Here is a 22936-nt window from a genome sequence, read left to right as displayed (position 1 = left end):
TTATCCCTGTTTCACCAATGAAGAAACTGAGGTTAAATCACTTGCCAAAGGTCACCCAGCCAGGCAGCACAGGGCTGGATTCACATCCACATCTGACTGCAGAGCCAGTGCTTTGTAACAGCCTCCCTCCCACCCCTGAAGCTGTGTACATGTTTTCCTACTACTGTCGGGTGGTTTCTCTGAGAGCAGAGATCATGTGTGGCCCACCTCTGTATCCCGCTGCAACAGCCACCATTGTCACTCAACACAGGAAGGTACTTGGGAGTACGGGTGTGGCACATGTCGAATTCTAGCAGTGAAGTCTGATCATATGTGAGCCATGAACCCCTATGAACCATCTGGGCTTTCCCTTTCTGTAACCGACTGGGCACAGTGGAGTCTGCTGCCTGTGGTTTCAGGATAGAGAGCCTTAGCATCTATGGACAAAGTTTCCCTCCTCCACAGACACTTTCCAATACTGCCTATCTCTCAGGGCCGCACTGCCTTCCTCTACACCCCATGCCCATCTCTCACCATCCTTGTTCTTCCCGCCAGGGCAGTGCCAAAGGGCACAGGTGTTAGGCATTTCGAGATCATCAGAGAAGGGCAGGGCTGCTATCACCATGGAGTATTAGAGCTGGAAGGGGCCCAAGGGCTCATCCAGTCTGTTCCTTGGTTCTACCCCTCTCATGATGCTGGTTCTCAGTCACACTGGCCCTTGCTCTGGCCAGCCACATAACTAGCCTGGAGCAGTAGCCTCAAACCAAGGGGAGGCTGGCATTAATTGTTACACTCTGTGATGATTATGACATCAGCTCATTGCACCTGCATCCTGCCCAAACTAAAGGTGGGCCACTGCCCCCACAGTTTCTCTCTGCTTCTGGTCAACTGGTTTGTCCTGCACAGTGACAGCTGTCATCCCAAACAAACCAGATGGCATCAGAGGCACTCCACCAAGCGGGAGATGGGGAGGAGGCTGTACTGAAGAAAGAAAACTTCACCATGATGAATGCCCTCGACCAACTGCCAAAGCCCTTTCCAAACCCCAAGTCTGTGAACCGGACCATCACTACCAAAGGACTCCCACTATCCTCAAAAGGCAGTTTGGTCAACTTCTTGGAGGATGATACCATCAACCTACCGTAAGACACAAGTCTGATCCCTTCCTTCCTACCTTCCTTCCTTCCTTTCTTTCTTTTTCTTTCTTTTTCTTCCTTTCCTTCTTTCTTCCTTTCTTCATTCTTTCTTTCTTCTTCCTTCCTTCCTTTTTCTTCCTTTCTTCCTTTCCTTCCTCCTTCCTTCCTTTCTTCCTTTCCTTCCTTCTTTCCTTCCTCCCTCCTTCCTTCCTTCTTTCCTTTTTTCCCTTTCTCTCTTTCTTTCTTTCTTTTTGAGATAGGCTCTTGCTCTATTGGCCAGGCTGGAGTGCAGCAGTGCAATCTCGGATCACTGCAGCCTTGACGTCCTGAGCACACGTGATCCTCCCACCTCAGCCTCTCAAGTAGCTGGGACTATTGATGTACTGCCACCACACCTGGCTAATTTTCTTTTTTTTTTTTTTTCTTTTCTTTTCTTTCTTTCCTTCTTTCTTCTTTCTCTTTTTTTTTGTAGAAATGGGGTTTCGCTATGTTGCCCAGGCTGGTCTTGAACTTCTGGGCTAAGCGATCCTCCCATCTCAGTCTCTCACAGTGTTGGGATTATAAGTGTGAGCCACTGTGCCTATAGTTTCTAAGAAAGACTGGAGCTGGGGGCTGGGCAGAGAGGCTTAAAGAAGCTCTACTTCCATGACTTGTCACAGCCCAGTCCCCTGACTCACAGAGAAGAGCGGGTGGGCAGGTTGGATCTATTTATGTATTCCTGATCCCCACCTCACTTCTTGGTGGCATATGGACCTCCTACTCCAGGAGGCCTTCCTGGATTAGTCAGTTTTGTTAACAGTGCTCCTTATCGTATCCTTCCTTGTCTGGCTGTGGTCCTCACCATCACCAAACCCCCGACACCCCCATGACTCCTCCTCAACCCTCCCCCTTTGGTACCTTCATCTACCTGACTATGTTCCCCAATAGCCTACCTTCCTTCAGATTGGGGTTTGCTGTTCCTCCTCACTGAGTCTGGGTTTCCTCTACTTCATTCCACAAGACTCTTTGAGCACCTGCAAGGTGTCTCACCCAGTGTTTAAGTTCTGGGAATGTAGAGCTGGAAAGCACAGTCCCTGCCTTTAAGGAGCTCCCAGTCCAGTGTGTGGGGATCTGGGGTGGGAGGATGGGGATCGTGCATAGGGAGAATGATGCAGCATGGTCTGGTAAGTGCTATGACAGGATACCTTGAGGAACCAGACAGGCTTACTATAGCTTGAGACTGGATGCAATTGAGGGAGGCTTCTTGGAGGAAGTGATATTTGAGCTGAGTCTCCAAGGAAGGAAAAGAGTTAGCCAGTGAAGGGGTGGTGTTGAGGGGGATATGGGCTGGGGGAATTACACGCAGGGCATTTTTATGGGTGGATGACCTGTGCAGTCACAACACAGCCCTGCACTTAACAAGGGGTCTGTGTTTAGTTTAATGCTTTGCTGTTACTATCTTCAAATTCACATTTTTTGAATAAGGGGCTCAATGTACTCAATTTGCACTGGGTCCCAAAAACTACATAGCTGGTCTTGATTATATGAGATGGATGTGGTATCCATTCCGTAAAGTGCCCGTAAGCAAGCAGGTATGGCTAAAGTGATGGATCCTTGTAGGAAACTTCATGGTATGGTGGGAAACTTGGGCTAGAAGCCCAAATTCAAAATCAAGTTCTGCCATTTAGACAAGTTAAGGGGGCCAGACACGGTGGCTCGTGCCTGAAATCCCAGCACTTTGAGAGGCTGAGGAAGGTGAATTAATTGCAGTCAGGAGTTCCAGAGCAGCCTGACCAACATGGTGAAACCCCGTCTCTACCAAAAATATAAAAATTAGCTGGGCCTGGTGGCCATGCGCCTGTAGTCCCAGCTACTCAGGAGGCTGAGGCAAGAGAATTGTTTGAACCTGGGAGGAGGAGGTTGCAATGAGCTGAGATTGTGCCACTGCACTCCAGCCTGGACAACAAGAGTGAAACTCCGTCTCAAAAAAAAAAAAAACCGGGCAAGGTGTCTCACGCCTATAATCCCAGCACTTTGAAAGGCCAAGGCAGGCAAATCACCTGAGGTCAGGAGTTCAAGACCAGCCTAGTCAACATGGTGAAACCCCATCTCTACTAAAAATACAAAAATTGGCCAGGTGTGGCAGCATGGGCCTATAATCCCAGCTACTCAGGAGGCTGAGACAGGAGAATCGCTTAAGCCAGGAAGGCAGAGGTTGCAGTGAATCGAGGTTGCACCAGTGCACTCCAGCCTGAGCAATAGAGTGAGACTCTGTCTCAAAGTGAAAAAAGAAAAAAAAGAATAAAAAAAGAAAGAAAAAAATTTTAATGGTGGAGAATTATGTACAAGGTTTTTCTTTGTAATAGCAAATAATTTATAAAAATACAAATATTCATGTAGGCCAGGCACAGTGGCTCATGCCTATAATCCAAGCACTTTGGGAGGATCACTTGAGTCCAGGAGTTCAAGATCAGCCTGGGCAACATGATGAAACCCTCTCTTTACCAAAAAATACAAAAATTAGCTAGACATGGTGATGGGCACCTATAGTCCCAGCTACTCAGGAGGCTGAGGTGGATGGATGGCTTAAGCCTGGGGGTTTGAGTCACTGCACTCCAGCCTGGGCAGCAGAGCGAAACCCTGTCTCAAAAAACAAAAACAAATATCCATGTGATGGAAAATCATACAGCAGCAAAAATGACTGAACCAGAGCTACATGTATCAATACAGATGAATGTCAACACAAAGTTGAGTGAAAAGAAGTTGCAGATGGATATGTGCTGAATAATATCTTTTATTTATACAACATCTACAAATGTGAAAAATATTAGATCTTGGCTAGCGATATCATAAATATGTAAGAAACCTATAAAAACACACGTTGAATAATAAATACACAATTTAAAATTTACTCATCTAGGCTGGGCGTGGTGGCTCATGCCTGTAATCCCAGCACTTTGGGAGGCTGAGGTGGGCAGATCATCAGGTCAGGAGATCGAGACCATCTGGTCAACATGGTGAAACCCATTTCTACTAAAATACAAAATTTAGCTGGGCGTGGTGACACGCAAAAAAGAAAAATGGTGCTCAACTATGGGAGGCTGAGGCAGGAGAAGTGCTTGAACCCAGGAGGTGGAGGTTGCAGCGAACTGAGATCGCACCACTGCACTCCATCACTCTTGTTCTGGTTACAGAACGAGACTCCATCTCAAAAAAAAAAAAAGAAAAAAAAAAAATGTTACTGTACTTGGTACTTTTCAGTCGAAGGATAAGTTTGGTTGGGGAGAGATGTATCTGGGGGGCTTTACCTGTAGTGATAAGGTTTTCTTTCTTAAGCTGGATGAGGAGTAAATGGAGGTTTAATATAATATTCTTGACATTTTTGTATAAGTCTAAGATACTTCATAATTAAAAAAAATCAGAATGGAAGAAATAAGTTTTTGAGCATCCACCCCAACATATGTATATTTGTTTTATTTTATTTATTTTTAAGACATGATCTTGCTCTGTCACCCAGGCTGGAGTGCAGTGGTGCTATCTCAGCCCACTGCAACCTCCACCTCCCGGGTTCAAGCGAATCTAGTCCCTCAGCCTCCCAGGTAGCTGAAATTACAAGTGCCTGCCACCACGTCCAGCTAATTTTTTTAATTTTTAGTAGAGATGAGGTTTCGCCATGTTGGCCAAGCTGGTCTTGAACTCCTGGACTCAAGCAATCTGCCTGCCTTGGCCTCCCAAAGTGCTAGGATTACAGGCATGAGCCACCGTGCCTGGCCCATATGTGTATTTGTACTCCTGTTAATTTTATGTGCTAGATAATAATAGGTATTATTAAATGCTACTAAAATGTAAGTAAATATTAGTAATTCTATTAAAATTTAAACAATAGTAAATAAACATTAGTGAACTTGAACGCTTTACTTCCATACCCCAGTAGATCTTTCTGATTATTCCCTGGGGCATTTGCACCCCACTCTGGAGGGAGGACTTGCCGTTTTAGTGTGTTTTTCAAATGGTGGTTTTCAGAACACCTGCATCAGGATTGTCTAAGGATGTTTTTTTTTGAGACAGAGTTTCACTCTGTTGCCCAGTGGCACGATCTTGGCTCACTGCAACTTCTGCACCCTGGGTTCAAGTGATTCTCCTGCCTCAGCCACCCAAGTATCTGGGATTACAGGTGCCAACCACCGCACCTGGCTAAATTTTGTGTTTTTAGGCTAGTCTCCTGGCCAACCTCAAGTAATATGCCTGCCTTGGCTTCCCAAAGTGCTAGGATTACAGGCATGAGCCACCGTGCCCAGCCAGGATCATATTAAAGATGCAGATTCCGTAGTTCCATGCTAACTAGGGACCAGGGACTAAGAGTCTGCATTTTTAGTAAGTGCCCTGGTGAGTCTAATGCAATGCTATAGAACAATGAGACTGTTCAAGCTGTTTGCAAATGGTTAGGGATGCTGGTAAGTCAGGTCTAAGGACTGTCCTTAGGAGCCCTCAGGTGGAACAGGTTGGGGTGGCCTCCTTCATCTGACTCACCTGTCTCCTCTCTTGCTCCAGAAAGCTGATGCCAGTGGAGGATTCAGATTTCAGCTCTGATGATACCAGCATCTCTGCCTTCTCATCTACCCTGATGAATCCCATCAAATTAGCTGTGACCCAGCCCAACAGCAGCTTCTTTGCAGGGATGCTGGAAGGGGAGCTGAACAAACTCAGCTTCTCCTCAGTGGCCAAGAATACAGAAAAGGAGGACCTAGCCATCGACCCCTGTCCATGCCCATCAAAGTCCCAAATGGCCACGAGGGGCCTGCTGGACCTTGACAACCCTGAGCTGGACACAGAAACCTCCTCAACGCCCTCAGAATCTTCTGTGGTTGTGGACCTGCCGGACACCCCCTTCATCTTTGAGCACACCGTCAGCAATTCCACAGCTGTGGTGCGTTTCCCTTGCTCATGCGTTTGGCAGAGGCTTATCGTGCCAGGCACTGAGCTGAGCTCCATGGGTAGTGAGAATGTGCCTGCCACCTGCCTCTCAACCTCAAGTTCATGGTTTAGGAAGGGAGAGATTGTGTCTGTAAAAACTCCAGTGCAAGACAGAAAGGGTTCAGTGCTGTAGGACAAGTTTAGACCAAGTGCCGCCAGGAATTCAGAGGGAAAGAAACATTACTTTCCACTGTGGGACTAAGCTTGGTGGCTTTTGGTAACATCTGGGCTGGGACACAGAGGTAGCATGTAAACATCTAGAGGTGGAGGAGGGAAGGCGTTCCCTGGAGGAGGGGCCATAGCAAAAGCTCACAGGAAAGTATGGGAGGAAATCTCAATTTGAACAAGATGATAGGTGATCTGTGGGAACATGAAAGCACGCGAAGCCCTGGATGAGGACCTGGGATCAAGTGAGGCTACTTAGGATTCACAGGCCTTATCCCTAGAGGGTCTGGGGTGAAGCGTGATAATGTGCATTAGTAACAGTTTCCTGGAGGATGCTGGTGCTGCCAGTCCATGGGCTACACGTCAAATAGCACCGTTCTAGACTATGGGAAGGGAAAACAGGGGACAGGAGGGGGAATGTTACTGTGGGGTCATCTTCCAGAGTCCTCCAGTGTTAGGCTACTTTAGAGATTTTTCTGTAATAGGGAACAGCTTTGTATGAAGCTTCATAACAGGTGATGACAGTAATTCGAGCTGTATCTTGGGAAGATATCTGGAATTCCATTGTTGGATGGCCCAGAGCAGCGTTTCTCTAAGTGCTCTCTGGATGGACAGCGTCAGCATCACACAGCAAATAGTTAGAAATTTAAATTCTCGTCTCCCTCCAACACATTTGGGCCTCTTTTTGCGAACTGTTGGGGCGGAGGCCAGCAATCTATCTATCTATCTATATATTTTTTGAGATGGCGTTTCGCTCTTGTTGCCCAGGCTGGAGTGCAATGGCATGATCTCGGCTCACAACCTTCACCTCCTGGGTTCAAGCGATTCCTTTGCCTCAGCCTCCCGAGTAGCTGGGATTACAGGCATGTGACACAAGGCCTGGCTAATTTTGTATTTTTAGTAGAGATGGGGTTCTCCATGTTGGTCAGGCTGGTCTTGAACTCCCAACCTAAGGTGATCCGCCCACCTCAGCCTCCTAAAGTGCTGGGATTACAGGCGTGAGCCACCGTGCCTGGCGCAATCTATCTTTTATCTTTTAATAAGTCCTCCAGGGTATTCTAATGCACACCAAGTTTGATAACCACTGGCCTAGATGGAGGCGAAACCAGACAGGAGGCAGCAGGCCCAGAAATCTGCAGTTATAAAACCTTCCTGAGATGCTTAGCCAGACTTGGCAACCATTGTAGTACAAAGTATATAGGCCCTGGAGCTATGGGTTTGAACCCTGGCTGTCACTTAATTGCTGTGTGATCATGGCCCAGTCCCTTGCCCTCTCTGGACCTAGTAGATATGATCTCTAAGGGCCAGGTGCGGTGGCTCACGCCTGTAATCCCAGCACTTTGGGAGGCGGAGATGGGTGGATCACGAGGTCAGGAGTTCAAGACCAGCCTGGCCAAAATGGTGAAACCCCATCTCTATTTTTTATTAAAAAAAAAAAAAAAAAAAAAAAAAAAGATGATCTCTAAGGTCCCTCTCAGTTGACAGTCTAGAACAGTGGTTCCCAAGCTTTTTGGCACCAGGGACTGGTTTCATGGAAGATAATCTTTCCATGGATAGGGTTGGGGGATGGTTTCAGGATGATTCAAGCGTATTACATTTATTGTATACTTTATTATTACATTGTAATACATAATGAGATAATCATACAACTCACCATAATGTAGAAACAGTGGGAGCCCTGAGCTTGTTTTCCTGCAACTGGATGGTCCCATTTGGGGGTGATGGGAGACAGTGACAGATCATCAGGTATTAGATTCTCATAAAGAGCACTCAACTTAAATCCCTCCCATGCAATTCACAATAGGGTTCAAGCTCCTATGAGAATCTACTGCTGCTGCCGATCTGACAGGAGGCAGAGCTCAGGTGGTGCCGTGAGCCATGCGGAGCAGCTGTAAATATAGATGCTTTGCTTGCTCGCCCACCCATCACCTCCTGCTGTGCTATCCAGTTCCTAACAGGCCATGGGTTGCTATTAGTCCATGGCCCAAGGGTTGGGGAGCCCTGATGTAGAATGTGGAATGAGGGCGCACCCTAAGGTGGGCGAGGCTGCCCAGGAAAGTAGCACGTGCTGTGGGGCAGGGGTTCCACACCCAGTGCTGGAGTACCTTGCACCCTCTATCTGACCTGCTTGGGTCCCAGCAGGAGCAGGGGATGGGCATGGGACATTCTGACCCCAGTTGGGAGGGCGAGGGGACAGGAAGGACAGGACCCATCTGAGGAAGCCTCGGGGCTCTCTCTTCCCCTAGATTTCCTGGACCTATGCCGTGGGCAAGCAGCCGGTCAGTTTCTACCAGGTCCTGTTACAGGAGGTGGCCAAGACCCAGGAGAATGAGTTGCCCAAGGCAAAGAATCGTCCATGGATCTTCAACAAGATCTTGGGCACCACTGTCAAGCTGATGGAGCTGAAGCCTAACACGTGTTACCACCTTACTGTCCGTGCAGCCAACACAGCTGGGGTGGGGAAGTGGTGCAAGCCCTATAAAGTGAGCCCTGGGAAAAGAGGGGCCTTGGGGGTGAGGGGGAGAAGTCTGAGACCAGGGAACCAGGGCTTTGGAGGCTGGGAACACCCTTAAACTCACATGACTCATCTGGCTAGCTTTCCTTCTGCCTGGGTCAAGAAGCATCAATTCCAGGATGCATGCTTCTGGGAGGTTTAAGGATTAAACCACTCTGGGACCCAAAAGGAATGCAAACTAATCTATTTTCCAACATCACTATAATGTTCACCTTCCAAAGCCATTGGTTTTTAGACTCTGCAACTCAGTGCCAATCATTGTGAGTAGGCTGGGAAGTCAAGGGCATTGAAAGAAACAGGGAAGACAAGAGGCTACAGGGACAAAGAAGGGAACATCCTGGGTATGGGTGGGGGTATGGGGGTATAGAGGCCTGCGTACAGACAGCCCTTTGGTAGGAAACATCCCATAATGGAGGAGACATAGGTTTGAATCACGCATCTTTGCATCTATTTCCTGGGTCAATAGCTGAGTTGGATAAGACTGTTTAAGGTCTGAGTTAGCAGACAAAAAAAAGGGCGGGGGGGTGGTGATAGAGACAGAGAGAGCCAGGCTCAGATCTGGGAATTCTGAGGGGTTTTCTTGTTTCACTTCAGTTTGGAACCCTGGCCACTGACTTCAGCAGCTTCCCTGAGAACAACCCCATCCAGATCACTGTGCGGCGCAAGAAGCCCCAGCAGAAGATCGTGTCCATCGGGCTGGAGGAGATGCGGAGGCTGGAGGACCTGGAATACCTGCTCCCCTATTAAGGGGGAGGGCCCCAGGACACCCCTCACCTACTTTCAGCTTCAGCTCAGGGCCCCCAGGAACCAGAACCATTTACCACCAGCACCATGCCGGCCCAGGGCCTGGCAGAGTGGTACGGGAACCCCACCCCTGGGCTGGAGCCAAGGATAGACAGGGGGGCCCATTCACATGGAGACATCTCAGGCCAGGCCAGGCCAGGCCCAGACACTGCGCACAGCTGCTAGACTCCTTCCCCAAATCTGGGCTGGGTCCAGGCCCCTCATTAAAGAACTGCAGGTCATCCAGCACCCTAAATTGCTTTATGCTGCAGACAGCCTCAGATGGGCCGGCCGACACCCACCTCCTAGCTTTACCAGGACAGAGTCTACAGGGGCTGGGGAGATGGAAAACAGGCAGCAGAGCTGCCATCACCCCTTCCCCAGTGGGGCGGGGGAGGGGGCAGGGAGACTGGTGTCAAAGACTAAAATGCTCTTATACCAGGAAAAAAACAAATAGCTGTCATGGACAGACATGGTGGCCCATGGGTTGTCAAACTAGCTTGAGCTGGAGGGAGGGATGTGGTACAAAGTGCGCAATAAGCTTTGGGGCAGGGCTTGGTTTAATCCCAGCTCTTCCTCTTACCGGATGTGAGGACGCCGGCTAATCATTTAAGCTCTTGTGCTGTTTCCTTATCAAAAGTCTGGGGGCTTGAGAACCTTCCAGACATGGTGCAGTCTGAGCACAGCAGACAAGCACCTGGCCCCGAGGAGCTCAATGGCCGATAGCTCTGTGTGCTTCTTACGCAGCCTCATGACAGATGTGAAAGGTGGAGGCCAAGCACTGCAGCTAGGTGACGTGCAACACCCAAAAGCACAGCCGGGGCTGGAGGAGGGTGAGAAGGAGCAAGATGCTAGTTCTGAGCAGTTCATACATGGATGGTTTCGAAGCCCCATCTGAGTAGTTTATACCATGACCCAGCTTAGCATGGGATGCAGGAGAAAGCAGAGTTTTTGGAGCAAGATGTCAGCCTGGGGTCTGAGTCCTGAATGGGGATTCCTTTCACTACTTGAAAGTTCTCATGCGGCAAAGAACTATCCTCTGTATCAACCATACCCAGTTCTGCTCAGAGCTCATACTGCTGCCTCCCCATCCAAGAGGGAATCCTCTGGGACAACCATCAACATCCCCACCTCTATCCGGAGGGCCCAGGGCAGTGCTTGGTGCCTGGGCAGGGCCTCAAGCAGTGTGCTACGGGAAGGCAGAGACATCCCCTAGAGCAGGGCTGGCCAGCAGAACTCTCTAGATGACAAAAACCTTTGTGTGCTGTCCAATACTGGAGGCCTCACCCAGTGCGTCTGAGGAACTGCACTTCTAGTTCACGTTGGCAGCCACACGTGGCAGGTGCCTACTGTAGTGGACAATACGGCCCTAGATTCTCCTTGGCCACTATCACAACTGGCGTCTCCCTTACAGACATGGAGGAAGAGAGGGAAGGCAAGTGCCTGGTCAGTGTGGTTCTGGCATCGTCCAGAGCAAGGGAGGGGGATGGACAAACTGATTTAGCCCAGTCCTTGACTGAGCCCTGAGGATTCTAGGACAAGGAATTAGAACCCAAACACACAAAATATAAGTTATTCATTTGGTCACAGAACCTGGGGTCTGACCCTGTACAGAGCTGACGCTAAGGACCCACTCATAGAGCCTGGCTGCCCTCCACTCTTGCCTGCACCAGCAAGGTACAGAGTGGTGGCCACAGGCCAAGTTGGTGACAACCTCCTGTGACCTTCGACTTCTGGCTCTGGGCTGGTGCTACAGGCAGGGGACCTGTGGGAAGACCCCACTCGGGTCTGTCAAGGACAGCAGGCCATGTGCATTCTCAGGTCCCCACTGGTGGGGAGGCTGTGTGCCCTGCCATCCCACCCTTTGTTCTCTGGCAGGGCAGGCAGCTGGCAGAGGCCGAGTCCAGGTGGGGGTCAGAGAGAACTGCGGGTCTTCTCATCTCCTCCATCTGTGGAGAAGGGAAGAATGTCAGGATGGGGATTCCACCTCAGGAAAGGGAGGCTGCCACATAATCCCAGTGTCGACTGATGGGCAGCCTGTGGTCCACCATCAGTCACCAAGAGCCGGGCGACTGCGCCTGCTCTGGCCATCCAAACTTAGGCTGCCCACCGACTGCATGGCCCCCAGGATGCTCACCACCAAACAGTTACAATCCCTTAAGAGCACACAACACTTTAGCTTCCAGAGTGTTGACCCTCCCATTTTTGATCCTCCTGTCTATGAAGGTTTGATAATTCCCAAGAGACCGATGAACCAAGTTCTCTATGATTACTCATTGGCAGAACTAGCATTTGAACCTGGGTCTTGGGACTCTGAAGTCCAGTGAGGGAAAGACCCGGACACGCCCTTTAAGAGGATGTCCTATGGTGTCTGTTATTCCGGTGGCCCTCCCACTTGCCCACTGAGGACCTGGCTCCACACACCTCAGTCTGAGTACCTGGAAGGCCCTGCAGTATTCTACACCATAAGGGAAAGTGTGCAAAGAGAGACTGCTTTAGGGGCAGGAGAGCTGATCACGCCAACCACCACCTCCCCTACACTCACATCCGGAGGCATTTGTCCTTCCCACCACTTGCTACTCTCTGGCCATCTGGACTCCAGTCAACAGCATATACCTAAAGGGAGGCAGAGGAAGAAGGCAAGTGGGGTGGTGAGAGGGAGACAGCCAGGCTGCAATCCTTGCCCCTCCTTTGCCCAAGGGTTGGCCCTACCTCATCCGCGTGGCCAGGCAGGTCTGTGGCCAGCTTCTGGGCCTTCACATCCCACACCTTCAGTGTGCTGTCACTGCTGCCACTGACCAGGAGCCGGCTGTCAGCTGACCATGCAATCTGGTACACGGCAGCCACGTGGCCACATAGGGAAGCCAGGTACCTGGTCCAGGAGAAGATGATGATGGATCTTAGTCTGAGTTAGATCTCCCAACATGTCTGAAGGGTCCCCTATGCTCACAGCAGTGGTTCTCAACCTTGGCTGTCTGTTAGAACTACCTGGGAACTTTTACAAAATCACACTGCCTGGTCCCCATCCCAGACTAATTTAATCATTACCAGTCATTACAATTTATAAAATGTCTCCAAATGAGTAGCTTTCCTCTTGCTATACCTCCATACCTGCACAGCTTTGCATGCTTTAGATTCCAACACGGCCATCTGCTTAGCCCATCTGCCTGACATCCCCCCAAACAGCAGGTAACTGCTGACAGGCGGCAAGGAGTAACAATGGGCCAGGCCCACCTGGAACTTTCAAGTCAACACAGTCTAGCTGTTTCTCTTTGGACAAACCATCAGGCCTCTCTGAGACTCAGTTTCCTTATTTTAAAAAGGAACTGAGGCCGGGCGCAGTGGCTCACACCTGTAATCCCAGCACTTTGGGAGGCTGAGGTGGGCAGATCATGAGGTCAAGAGATCGAGACAATCCTAGCCAACAAGGTGAAACCCCGTCTCTACTAAAAATACAAAACTTAGGTGGGCGTGGTGGTGTGCACCTATAGTCTCAACTACTCAGGAGACTGAGGCAAGAGAATCGCTTGAACCCGGGAGGTGGAGGTAATAGTGAGCTGAGACTGTGCTACTGCACTCCAGACTGGCCACAGGGCAAGACTCCGTCTCAAAAAAAAAGGAACCATATTACCTATTACCTATGCTCAAGGGTTGCTGCATGAAAACACAGTGACTGACGCAGAGGTTCCCCTTCGCCCCACCGAGGTTCCCCTGGCTCCTCTTCTCCCCTTGCCTGTGCCTTTGCCTCTCCTCTGATCTGATTAACCCCAAGGGCATCATGCCTCATCACACCAAGGGTTCCCACATTTGCGTGGGTAGTAGAGTCACCTGGTAACTTTATTAAAATGAAGAATCGGATCCACAAGGTCTGAGTTGGGGCCCAGGACTCTGCATTTCTATCAAGCTCCCAGGCGATGCTGATGCCGCTGGTCTATGGCCCACACTTTGAGGAAGGCCAAGTAACAGCTGTACCACAAAACCTGCCTACTACCATTCACCTTCTCCAGGGTTACATCCCTAACCCTTCAGCTAGCTCTAAGATCACTTCTCTCCTAAGATATAAACTAGCATTTTTTTTTTTTTTTTTTTTGAGGCAGAATCTCACTCTGTTGCCCAGGCTGGAATGCAGAGATGCAATCTTGGCTCACTGCAACCTCCCAAGTGCAAACAATTCTCCTGCCTCAGCCTCTGGGGGCAGCTGGGATTACAGACATGTCCCACAACACCTGGCTAAGTTTTGTATTTTTAGTAGAGACAGGGTTTTGCCATGTTGGCCAGGCTGGTCTTGAACTCCTAAGCTCAGGTGATCCACCTGCCTTGGCCTCCTAAAGTGCTGGGATGACAGGCACAAGCCACTGCGCCCACCTGAACTAGCATTTTTAGTGACCACTTAGTGCAGGTCCTAAACATACTGTCTCATTAAATCTTTGTAACTAGTCTGGGCTTGGTGGCTCACATCTGTAATCTCAGCACTTTGGGAGGCTGAGGTGGTCAGATCACTTGAGCTCAGGAGTTCAAGACCAGCTGACCAACACTGTAAAACTCCAGTCTCTACTAAAAATACAAAAATTAGCCAGGCATGGTGGTGGGGACCTGTAATCCCAGCTACTTGGGAGGCTGAGGCAGGAGAATCACTTGAACCTGGGAGGTGGAGGTTGCAGTGAGCCGAGATCATGCCATTGCACTCCTGGGTGCACACACAGCCTGGGTGACAGAGTGAGACTCCGCCTCAACAACAACAACAACAACAACAAAAAACCCGTGTAACGAAGCTGAGAAGTAGGGGGTCTGCATATTACCAAAGAGGAAACAGAGGCTTAGAAAATTAGAATATCCAAATACCTGGCAAGGCCACACAGCTAGTAAGTGACAGTGCCAAGCCCCTCCCACCATCCATTCCTTACAGAGGAGCAGGACCCCCCCACTCACTTGCCCGTCCTGCCATCCCACAGCTTGATGGACTTGTCAAAGGAGGCACTAGCCACGATGCGGGAGTCTGGAGAGAAGAGCACCTGGTTGATGAGAGCTTGGTGTCCTGTCATCCGAGTGAGAGGCTTTTTGTCCTCTGCTGGGGACCACAGGAATAAGGTGAAGTCGTCTGAGCCAGACACCAGCCTCTCTGGACCCTGGCCCTAGGGGAGGCACAAAGCACACTGTGTTGGGTGTGGTCTCAGAAAGAAGGAGGGGGGCCCAACTTTGGAAGCAAACATACACCCTGATTACTCAATGCCAGGGACAGAGGCAGGCCAGCACTAGGAGCCATGAGGACTGGGTTGGCCACTCACTCACATGTGACCCCAGGCAAGTCACTTCACCTAAAAGGAAAAAGAAACTCCACAGGCACGTACAAAAACAATTTAAGATATATAATTACAGAAAAAGCAAGGCACAAAATAATGTGTTAAAACGAGAAGGATTTTATGTATATATGTGTGTGCGTGTGTATAAATATATGCTGTATACATACACACGTATGTGTGTACATCAAATCTCTGGAAGGTGACTCAGGATATTGGTAGCACTGGATGCTACAACAGAGATGGGAGAATTCGAGATCTACCTTTTTGTATTCTTGGAATCTGAATGTGTAAACAATCTTAAATAAAACCAACTAAAATAAAAAAGGCATCTTGGAAATGTAATAAATAGACAAGCAAATAAACTAAAAAAATGAAATAGCCGGGCGCAGTGGCTCACGCCTGTAATCCTAGCACTTTGGGAGGCTGAGGTGGGTGGATCACCTGAGGTCAGGAGTTCAAGACCAGCCTGGCCATAATAGTGAAACCCCATCTTTAAAAAAAAAAAAATGAAATAAAATGATCCCTAGCACACTAAGATTTCAGGATTGCAAACCAGGATGATGAAGAACAACTTTTTGAAATAGGTACATTCTGAGCTGGGTCTAGAAGGGAGAGGGGTCGGAGAGGGTTGTAGTGATTGGCTAAGGACTTATACAGAGCTGGGGGTGCATGTGGCTGGCACGCACTCACCCGCACGAGGTTGTATCGGCTCAGAGCCCTCTCCTTCAACTCCTGCACTGGGTCCAGGTACCGGCGGGGAGAAAAGGAGATGAGGAACAAGGCCAATTAGAAAATCTGACACAGAGAGCAAACACTCCCCATTAAACTAGAGAGCTGGCCCCTTCCCAAGCAGCCCCGGCTTTTCCTTCTCCCGATAACTCACAGGATCCTTGGAGATCTTGGGGATTAACTGAGGCCTCAGCAGGTTCAAAGGCCCCGGTGCGCAGGGCATAGTCAGTGCTGAGGGCCATGGTGTTCACCCAGTGGCCGTGGCCTTGCAGAGTCCGGCACAGCACACCCTAGGGGAGAGTGAATCAGGTCAGACACACATACGCCTCCCCACCCCTGGGAGATTAGCCCCAGGAGACGGGTGGTACAGCACTAAGAATCACCATCACTCATTCACTGTGATCCTAATCAAACCAACCCTCTCGGGTCAAGTCTCTCCCCATTTGTAAAATGGAGTCCGGATCATGAAAATGTTTCGTAGAAGAGGAGTTAGGTATGTCAGAGGAAAAGGCTCCAGTCTAATAAGTTTGGGATATGGTGGGTCTGATAAAGGGCAACAGGCTTCCTACAGCAGGCATTTCCAAAGCGTGACGATCCCATGGGGACTCTGGCATATCTACCGTGGTGTAGCACCAACCACACAACTTGTTCCCAAAACACCTCCTTTAATCAGGGCTCCCAGCACACATCTGGGAAACACTGGACTCGCTGATGTCAAGGTTGTTTCCAGTGCAAGCATCTTGTGACTTGAGATTTTCTGGACTGGTTTCTGAACCCTCCCAGCTCTTACATCATGAGCCCTCCAGACTTTGACAGTGCGGTCCTGGGAGGCAGAGTAGAGAAGTCCATCCCCTCCCCACCGGAGACAGGTGACCGACTGGGTGTGCCCGGTGAGGATGCGCTCACAGCGGCCTGCAGTTGTGTCCCAGATCCGCACACTGCCATCCTTGGAGCTGCTGGCCACATAGCGGCACTCAGGGTTCCTGGCGAGAAGGGAGATGTGACCCCATCTGTGACCTGGCAATACCTGTCTCCCCACGGCACCTCCCCATTCCCAATTCAAGGCCATGGACAATCTCTTGACAGCTTTCTGACACCAAGACCTGGCTGCACTGCAAGGTGGTTGCAATGAGCAGGCCCTGTGATGAGCAGCCTCTCCCAAGCAGCAACACAGCTCTGTACCTGGAAGACCGTCTCCCATGCCTGCCAAGCCATCACGGTCATTCAGGCTGCCCATCTCATCCCCTCACGTAAAACGTCTATGCACTGAACAGGGAAGGGGGATGGCTTTGATCCCCTGACTCCTCATTTGTCCCAGCTTGGTCAGTGTCACTTACACATGGAGGGGCTCCCAGCTCAGGCCTGTGATCCACTTGCTGTGGCCAGTGAGGGTCCTGCCCACCTGTTTCCCTGTGCTTGGGTCCCAGAGAAGAATCTGAAGGACAGAAGCTCGGTGAATAATCCTCCCCAACAGGTCTCTGGCTCCACCAAAAATCCCTGCCTACCACTTCCCACCCAACCCTCCCCGATGACTCCGGAACCCGATTCTGAACTGTCCCCTAGGGAAGGAGCCCTCGAATCTCTGCTTGTTACCCTGAACACCACCTACCTGGCCATTCTTGCAGCCTGAGGCCAGCTTCTTGCCATCTGGAGACCAGGATATACTAAGGACCCAGTGTCTGTGTCCTAAGAAAGCAGAGGAGGGAGAAATAAGGGACTAAGTCTCTTTATTCCCAGTACCCAACAATGCCTGGCAGGTGCCAGGTAGTCCTTAACCATTTGAGTAAATGAATGATCAAACAAAAGGAGTGATGAGGCTTTCTAGGGATGGAGAGAATGCACCCCAAGTGTTAGAGCTGTGCATCTTGCTGCACAGATAACGCCATCACTCTCTAATGATTCCTTACGTTACACATAATGTGAAGTGTTTTCGTACATGTCATCCCTTGTTATTCTTACGAGGGCTCTAAAGTATGGAGCAAAGTGAGAATTATCATCCCCATTTTCCAGATGAGAAAACTGAAGCTCAGAAAGGGAACATGACCTGCACACACAAGGTCACTCAACTAATCTGTGGTATAGCAGTGGTTCTTCAAGTGTGGTTCCCAGAGCATCAGCATCAGCATCAGCACCACTGGGAACTTGGTAGAAATGGAAATTCTCAGACCTGACAGAGCTAAAACTCTGGGGGTAGGACCCAGAAATCTGTAATTTTGTTTGTTTGTTTTGTTTTTTTGAGACGGAGTTTCACTCCATCGCCCAAGCTAGAGTGCAGTGGGGCCATCTTGGTTCACTGCAACCTCCGCCTCCTAGATTCAAGCAATTCTCCTGCCTCAGCCTCCCGAGTAGCTGGGATTATAAACACATGCCCCCGTGCCTGGCTAATTTTTGTATTTTTAGTAGAGATGGGGTGTCACTGTGTTGGTCAGGTTGGTCTTAAGCTCCTGACCTTAAATGATCTGCCTGCCTCGGCCTCCTAAAGTGCTGGGATTATAGGCATGAGCCACCATGCCTGGTCGCAATCTGTTGCTACCAGTCAGTCAGCCTCTCCCTACATCCGATATTGACTCCTTCATGCAGTTCTGCTTGTGTCTAAGGGGCTGGCTGGGCTCAAGGACATGGTATCTACCTAGGAACAGACAGCTGTTAACTATTAAGGGGTTGTAATCTGCAAAGTGAGACCCTCATCTCTACGAAACAAAAACGAGCCAGATATGGTGGCAAGTGCCTGTAGTCCCAGCTACTCTGGAGGCTGAGGTAGGGGAGCTGCTTGAGCCCAGGAATTCAAGTGAGCCGTGATGACCCATCCTGGTCAACAGAGCAGCAAGACCCTTGTCTCAAAAAAAAAAAAGACCCCCTAAATGGCTAATTGCATACTGACCCTTGCATGTGAAATGCGGTGTCTCTGTGCTGAGATCCCAGAAGCGCACAGTGGTGTCTCCAGAGCCACTGGCCAGGTACCTGGAGAAGAAGAGAGGATGGTTAACACTGTGTATGTGCATTTCCGCCACCTAGTCAATCACTTTCTGTGAATAGAATATGGAACTGGACTCCCCTCTCCCCTAAAAAGGAGAAAGTCAACACTGATGCTGCCATCTGGAAGAGTATCTCAGGAGACCATTTCTTTCCTCTCCAGAGCTATAACCAGCTTTTGAAGAAGCTTCTCAACACCTTCATAAAATTGAGAGAAGCAATTAATCCCAGTTTCACAGATGAAAAATTAACTCAGAAAGGTTAAGTGAGTTATACAAGTAATGCAGCTCAGATCTTCAGAAATCAATCAGACCTTTTCCTCCAGGAAAGGTCTGTCCCAGGCAGGGGTCCTTAGTCTTTGGGGACCATGCCCTACTGTGGAAATCGCTTAATTGCAAGCTGAGTCCAGAGCTTGGGTCTATGGTAGGCAACCCTGAGGCTCCATCAGTTATAACTCTGGGGGACCCTCCCCACACCAGAAACTACACCCCCACATACCCCCTCCCTGAGTCTGCAGCTGTCCTTACTTTCCTGTGGGGCTGAAGGCCACAGAAATGACTGCCTCACTGTGACCCTCCAAGGAGCTGGTGCAGCGAGTCACGGCCCGGACTCTGAAGACAGCCTGTGGCTGGTAGATGATGTCTAGGACCTTCTCCGTCTCCACTGCTTGGGACTCCAACGTCTTCCCCAGCGAGGAGACAATCTCAGCATCTTGGACAAAGAAAGCCAGCGGCAGGGGATCCTCCTGAAGGGCAATGGTAAAGGGCAACCCCGCATCAAAGGATGTGCAGGGGCACCCTCTGCCAAGGAAGTTCCCCACTGAGTTGCGGGAGATGAAGCTCCTTCTTTTCAGCCACCAGGCTAGGGATATGCCCTTCATTGCCCATTGAGCAAGACTTTTAATTTATTAATTAATTTATTTTTGAGACAGAGTCTCGCTCTGTCAACCAGCCTGGAGTGCACTGGCACAATCTTGGTTCACTGCAACCTCTGACTCCTGGGTTCAAGGGATTCTCCTGCCTCAGCCTCCCATGTAGCTGGGCTTACAGGCACCCACCACCAGGCCCAGCTAAGCTTTGTATTTTTAGTAGATACGGTGTTTTGCCATGTTGGCCAGTCTGGTCTCAAACTCCTGATCTCAGATGATCCACCTGTCTTGGCCTCCCAAAGTGCTGGGATTACAGGCATGAGTCACTGCGCCCAGACGAGCAAGACCTTTTAAATCACTCAGCAGCAGTTATAGGACATTTACACGGCACTTTGAAATTATTTTTCTTTCTTTTGAGATGGAGTCTTGCTCTTACCCAGGCTGGAGTGCAGTGGCAAGATCTTGGTTCACTGAAACCTCAGCTTCCTGGGTTCAAGTGATTCTCATGCCTCAGCCTCTTGAGAGGCTGGGACTACAGGCACCTGCCACCACGCCCAGCTAATTTTTGTATTTTTAGTACAGACTGGTTTCTCCATGTTGGCTAGGCTGGTCTCAAACTCCTGACCTCAAGTGATCTGCCTGCCTCAGCCTCCCAAAGGGTTGGGATTACAGGCGTGAGACCGGCCTGAAATTCTTTATCTGCAACTCATAACAACCCTGGGAAGCAGACACTAATATTCCCACTAACAGTTTCAAAAGCAGAGGCTCAGAACAACTAAGTAATTAGTTCAATGTCCTACTGCCAATGATTAATTCAGCTTCTTTAGGTCCAAGATAGGATTAACATATAGCATTACGCAGTGTTTCCCAAACCACCACACCACACTATATTTGTGTAAGAAGCACCCAAAAAGTCTGTTTAAAAATGTAGACCTCCTGAATGTTTTATCCCAGTGTTTGGTTTAGTAAATCTGGGGTGGGGTCCAGGAACTGCATTTTTAAGGACCTCCCCTCTCCCCAGGGCAGCATTTGGGTAAACACTGGCTTAAAGGTTAAAAGCATGGGTATTCAGAGAGTTTTGGGTTCCAATTCCAAATCTACTACCTACTGCATAGATCGTGCAAATAGTTCAGTCCCTCCGGGCCACGATGTAAAACGGAGATATTAACGTGTCCCATCTTGGGGGGCTGTGACAAAGAATCGATGAAATATAGCACCCAATGCGTTCAAACCTAGGCCCTTCACCGCAGGTGGACCCCGATGGTCGGCGTGTAAAGCGCTTTGCCACAGCTTCCATCTCTGAACCCCCAGACATAGGTGGGAACGAACTCAAACCAGGTGAGTCGCCACTGTCGGTTAGCAGGGGATCCTGCACCGCAAACCCTAGGTCATCTGATTCCCCCACCGCGCCTGCTCGGGGGAAGAGATGCGCGGCCGACCTGGCCAGCCACTCACCTGGGCCAGTAGCGCGTTGCATACGAGCTGCAGCCTGTCCGGGGTGATGTCCACGGGCACGTCGAACGGGGAGCCCAGCAGCTGCCCGCCCTCATCCTGGAACTGCACTAGCAACCGCTGAACGTCGCGCACCGCCGCCTCCTCCTGCGCGAGCAAGCAAGGCGGCAGTCAGCCTCGTCGCCCTTCCAGAAAGGCCCCACTTCGCCTCCCTCCGGCCTCAGGGACCCGGGCCCGAGCGCCGCCGCGACGCCCCCCGCCCCCATCCACGCACACCCACCACCGCCGCCGCCGCCGCCATCCTGCGTCTCCACGTGGAGAAGAGCGAGCCCGGCGGACAGAGCGCCGTCTCCATGGTCGGGCTGGGTCGCCGCCGGCCACATTGCCCTCTGCTGTCGGGGAGGAGAAGCGTCTCGCTGCGCCTGGCCTCAGGGATTGGAAATGAGCTTACTGGGTGCTCCTCCGCCCCTCGACAGCCTTCACATTAGTTTTTTCCCAGGGTCTTAGAGGACACAGCCAACTTTTGACTCTTCACAACAAGGATTCTTGCCCCGTTTTAATTTTAATTTAATTTTGTTTCGAGACAGGGTTTCACTCCGTCGCCCAGACTGGAGTGCGGTGGCGCCATCACTGCTCACTGCCGTCTCGAACTCCAGGGCACAAGCGTTCTCCCACTTCAGCCTCCCGAGTAGCCTGGACTACAGGCACAAGACACCCTACCCGGTTATTTTTTTTCTCACTTTTTGTAGAGACGAGGTCTCACTATGTTGCCCAGGCTGATCTCAAACTCCTGAACTCAAGCAATGATTCCCCCACTCCCCAGCCTCAGGGTCCCGAAGTGCTGGGATTACAGGCGTGAGCCACCACGCCTGGCCTAGAAATTAGTATCCTTTTAAAAAATAGATCAAGTCAAGGCTGGGTATGGTGGCTGACGCCTGTAATCCCAGCACTTTGGGAGGTTGCAGTGGGCAGATCACTTGAGCCCAGGAGTTGGAGACCAGCCTGGCCAACGTGGTGAAACCGCGTCTCTAGTAAAAATACAAAAAAATTAGCCAGGCGTGGTGGCATGCACCCGTGGTCCCAGCTACTTGGGAGGCTGATGTGGTAGATCGCTTGAACTCAAGAGGCGGAGGTAGCAGTGACCCGAGCTCTCTCCATTGCACTCCAGCCTGGGTGACAGAGCAAGACTCTGTCTCAATACATACATACATACATACATACATACATAAAATGGATCAACTCAATTAATAATACTTGAGTACAAAAGCAAACCATTCCTACAATTATCAACCCTGAAAAGCAATAATAGTGATAATGACATCAGTGAGTCAGGAATTGTTCCAAGTGCTTTTCCCACATAACTCATTTAATTCTCACAACTCTTTTCTCCCCATGTTACAGACGAGGAACTGAAGCAGACAGCACTGAACTTGGGCTCTCTTGCCTGAGACATAGGATCTCCCTTGCCAACTCTCCTCTCCCTCCCTCCCCTGCTCTGGCGGTCTCAAGCTCTGCCAAGTCAACCTCCTGAACACAGCTTGAATCTGCTCTCCCCATCTCCACTGCCCCGCTTTGGTCAGAGTCACCATCATCACCTGCCTGGACCACTACAACAGCCCCCTGATGAGCCCCGTTTCCATTCCTGCCTCTCTCTCTTTTTTTTTTGAGATGTAGTCTCACCCTTGTCCCAGGTGTTTGAGACCAGACTGGGCAACACGGTGAGACCCTGTCTCTATAAAAATATTTTTTTAAATAGCCAGGTGGCATGCACCAGTAGTCCCAGCTAATCATGAGGCTGAGATGGGTGAAATGCTTGAACCTTAAGGTCAAGGCTGCAGTGAGCTGTGATCATGTCACTGTACTCCACTTGTGACAGTGAGACCCTGTCTCAAAAAAAAAAAGAAATAAATCACAGAATCACAGATCTGTGTTCATTCTTTCATTTAGCAAATGCCATTGAGCACTTTCTTTTTCTTTTTTCTTTCTTTGCTTTTTTTGAGACAGAATCTTGCTCTGTCACCCAGGCTGGAGTGCAGTGGTGCAATTTTGGCTCACTTCAACCTCTGCCTCCTGGGTTCAACTG

The 22936-nt window shown here is 50.0% G+C and overlaps 2 protein-coding genes across 3 annotated transcripts; one reads left to right on the top strand and one right to left on the bottom strand.

Moving 5' to 3' along the window:
• Positions 1–833: 833 nt before the first annotated feature.
• Positions 834–9780, top strand: FNDC8 (fibronectin type III domain containing 8). Its single transcript, XM_012445541.2, has 4 exons — positions 834–1121; positions 5646–6021; positions 8480–8716; positions 9343–9780. Exons 1-4 carry the CDS (start codon positions 913–915, stop codon positions 9493–9495), a joined length of 975 nt encoding a protein of 324 aa, XP_012300964.2. The 5' UTR covers positions 834–912; the 3' UTR covers positions 9496–9780.
• A 575-nt stretch (positions 9781–10355) lies between these two features.
• Positions 10356–21127, bottom strand: NLE1 (notchless homolog 1). Of its 2 annotated transcripts, none has more exons than XM_012445538.2 (12): positions 20857–21127; positions 19061–19278; positions 18442–18521; positions 17170–17246; positions 16898–16995; positions 16351–16543; positions 15715–15850; positions 15522–15568; positions 14461–14663; positions 12244–12403; positions 12077–12147; positions 10356–11480 (listed from the first exon to the last, which is right to left on the bottom strand). In XM_012445538.2, exons 7-12 carry the CDS (start codon positions 15800–15802, stop codon positions 11468–11470), a joined length of 582 nt encoding a protein of 193 aa, XP_012300961.2. In that variant the 5' UTR covers positions 15803–15850; positions 16351–16543; positions 16898–16995; positions 17170–17246; positions 18442–18521; positions 19061–19278; positions 20857–21127; the 3' UTR covers positions 10356–11467. The 2 variants fall into 2 exon arrangements, with proteins under 2 accessions (XP_012300961.2, XP_012300962.2); XM_012445539.2 differs by having other exon boundaries at positions 19061–19244; positions 20857–20979.
• Between the last annotated feature and the right edge of the window lie 1809 nt (positions 21128–22936).

Source organism: Aotus nancymaae, unplaced genomic scaffold, assembly GCF_030222135.1.
Source record: "Aotus nancymaae isolate 86718 unplaced genomic scaffold, 86718_ANA_hifiasm-v0.15.2.pri h1tg000018l, whole genome shotgun sequence".
NCBI classification, from domain to species: domain Eukaryota; kingdom Metazoa; phylum Chordata; class Mammalia; order Primates; family Aotidae; genus Aotus; species Aotus nancymaae.
The sequence above is the reverse complement of the archived record's forward strand: the minus strand, read 5'-3'. Positions and strand labels throughout refer to the sequence as shown.